The 2,689-nt window shown below is 52.0% G+C and overlaps 1 protein-coding gene across 1 annotated transcript in view; it reads left to right on the top strand.

Annotated features, from left to right (window-relative positions):
• The first annotated feature begins 290 nt into the window (after positions 1-290).
• si:ch211-195b13.1 (STKc_SGK domain-containing protein) overlaps positions 291-2,689 on the top strand; it is a 5,777-nt gene continuing 3,378 nt past the window's right edge. The window contains exons 1-8 of the mRNA XM_014024822.1: positions 291-467; positions 867-942; positions 1,543-1,606; positions 1,680-1,720; positions 1,938-1,995; positions 2,077-2,160; positions 2,236-2,367; positions 2,439-2,551. Coding sequence (XP_013880276.1) covers positions 398-467; positions 867-942; positions 1,543-1,606; positions 1,680-1,720; positions 1,938-1,995; positions 2,077-2,160; positions 2,236-2,367; positions 2,439-2,551 — 638 coding nt within the window. The 5' untranslated portion in view covers positions 291-397. The remainder of the gene's footprint in view (positions 468-866; positions 943-1,542; positions 1,607-1,679; positions 1,721-1,937; positions 1,996-2,076; positions 2,161-2,235; positions 2,368-2,438; positions 2,552-2,689) is intronic.

Here is a 2,689-nt window from a genome sequence, read left to right as displayed (position 1 = left end):
CGGTCCGGTCCATCAGAACCTGGTCCGGTCCATCAGAACCCGGTCCGGTCCATCAGAACCTGGTCCGGTCCATCAGAACCCGGTCCGGTCCATCAGAACCCATCAGCGGGTCCTGCCTGCTGGTTCTGATGAAGAGGAGGAAAGCAGAACCCTCTTCCTTCGTCATCCCTCCATCTGCCGCAGCGGAATCCCGTGACGTCACGGCAGGGTCCCGTTGCCTGGGTTACAWGTGACGTAGCGGTGGGCGGGGCCTGCGGCACCACGTGCCCTGTATAAAGGGCCGGTCCGGTCTGGTTCGGCTGCAGTCTGAGGAGYGGGATTCTGTGATCGTTGCGGGATTTTTGCGTTTTTTTTGTGTTCCGTGTTCACACTGGACCCTCGGTACCGGGTCGGAACCATGGCGGTGACGGAGGCGGGATGTGACCTGACTTACTGCAAGATGCGCGGGATCGTTGCGGTTCTGACCGGTGAGGTTCGGGTCCATTAGAGGAGCAATTAATTAAAATTTAAATAATAATTATTAAGTCATCAGTTGGGCTGTTTGTTTGTTTGTTTGTTTGTTTGTTTGTTTGTTTGTTTGTTTGTTTTATAAACACAAACAGGAAGACATTTTGTTCTGATATAAAGTTAAATCTCGCAGCTGTGCGCATGCGCAGTGCGCTGAGTGGAAAAAACCTCTGAATGAATGAATGGATGAATGAATGAATGAATGAATGGATGGATGAATGAATGAAACCCGCAGCTGGTTGCGTAACAAATAAACCTGCATCTTTCCAGTGTTCAGAACCAGAACCAGAACCCTGCGGTGCCGTCAGAACCACAGTCTGGACCTGTTCTGAAGGTTTTTATTTATCTTCTCTCYGCAGCTTTCATCAAGGACCGGAAACTGGGTCTGAATGACTTCATCCAGAAGCTGGTGTCCTCCCCCCACATCTGCCAACAGTGAGTCCATGGTTCTGTTTGGTTCTGMTTCTGGTTCCATTCATGACCCGGTCCGCTCAGTGTGGCGGCACCAGAGGTTAATCTGGAGTAAGAATAGTCCCGCCACTTCCTAATCCCCCCTGTTCCTGAAGGATAAACCTAATTCACTTAATCCACCGTCAGCGGCCCGGTTCTGGCCCGACTCACCTGTCCTGGCCCGGTTCTGACCCAGGACAGAGGACAGGACAGGAGACAGGACAGAGGACAGGACAGGTCAGGAGACAGGACAGAGGACAGAGGACAGGACAGAGGACAGAGGACAGGACAGAGGACAGGACAGAGGACAGGACAGACACCTGACCTGTCTCAGGTCTGGGCTCACATTAATCCCTCTAAGGGATCCAGACTCTTGGGATCAGAACCAGCAGCTCTACACGGAGCACAGTGGATCAGTGGTCAGCTCTGTTGTCTCACTACAGGAAGGTCCTGGGTTCAAGACCCGGTTGGACCTGAGGAGTTCTGGCTTCAGGACCAGGCGGACCTTTAGAGTCCAGATTAGAATAAATAAAACAATGACTCAAAGACAGGAACAGGAAGTGACATCATGTGTTTGTCCTGCAGCGTGGAGGTCAACAACTTCCTGAAGATCGATGAAAACCAGAACGAGGCTGAGGATGGAGCTCAGGTAAGACGCTTACTCTTCATCACGTCTCCGTTTTTACCCTGAGCTGATCCTAAATGTTGGATTTCATGTTCAGATGTTCCTGAACCCTCGCAGCTCCCTGGCTGAGGACCTCCAGTGAGTATTCTCCTTCATCTTCATCCTCTCCTTCATCTTCATCCTCTCCTTCATCTTCATNTCCTTCATCTTCATTCTCTCCTTCATCTTCATCCTCTCCTTCATCTTCATCCTCTCCTTCATCCTCATCCTCTCCTTCATCCTCATCCTCTCCTTCATCTTCATCCTCTCCCTCTGAAGGAGCTGGAGGAGGTAAATCTGTCTGTTTGTGTTTCAGGGTCAAACCGTGTGACTTCGACTACCTGAAGATCATCGGGAAAGGCAGCTTTGGGAAGGTGAGCGTCTGTCTGAGGGGCTGAAGGTGGGTTTGTCTTCTTCTCGCTCCTCATCCAGGATTTGTGGCTCCTCCTCTGCAGGTTCTTCTGGCCCGGCACAAGGAGACCGCCAAGTACTACGCTGTCAAGGTCCTGCAGAAGAAGATCATCCTGAAGAAGAAGGAGGTCAGAGGCAGAGCTTCATTTAGGTTCATGCTGAGTGTTTGGAGTCAGAGACTCACAGGTTCTGATGTTCTGCAGCAAAAACACATCATGGCAGAGCGCAGCGTCCTCATGAAGAACATCAAGCACCCCTTCCTGGTGGGTCTGCACTACAGCTTCCAGACCGCAGACAAGCTCTACTTTGTTCTGGACTACGTCAACGGAGGCGAGGTGAGCAGCAGAACCCTGCAGCAGCTCAGGGCCCGGTCCGACCCACACGCTAACGCTTTGTTCTCCCACAGCTCTTCTATCACCTGCAGAGAGAACGCATCTTCCTGGAGCCCAGAGCTCGCTTCTACGCTGCTGAAATCGCCAGTGCCCTGGGCTACCTGCACTCCCTGCACATCGTGTACCGGTGAGCATCATTAGTCCTGCAGCTCCCCCTGCTGGACACACAACAACATGACAATAATCCTGCAGCGCCCCCTGCTGGACACACAACAACATGACAATAATCCTGCAGTTCTCCCTGCTGGACACACAACAACATGAC

The sequence above is a fragment of the Austrofundulus limnaeus genome, unplaced genomic scaffold, assembly GCF_001266775.1.
Source record: "Austrofundulus limnaeus strain Quisiro unplaced genomic scaffold, Austrofundulus_limnaeus-1.0 Scaffold440, whole genome shotgun sequence".
In the NCBI taxonomy this organism is placed as follows: Eukaryota; Metazoa; Chordata; class Actinopteri; order Cyprinodontiformes; family Rivulidae; genus Austrofundulus; species Austrofundulus limnaeus.
The sequence above is the reverse complement of the archived record's forward strand: the minus strand, read 5'-3'. Positions and strand labels throughout refer to the sequence as shown.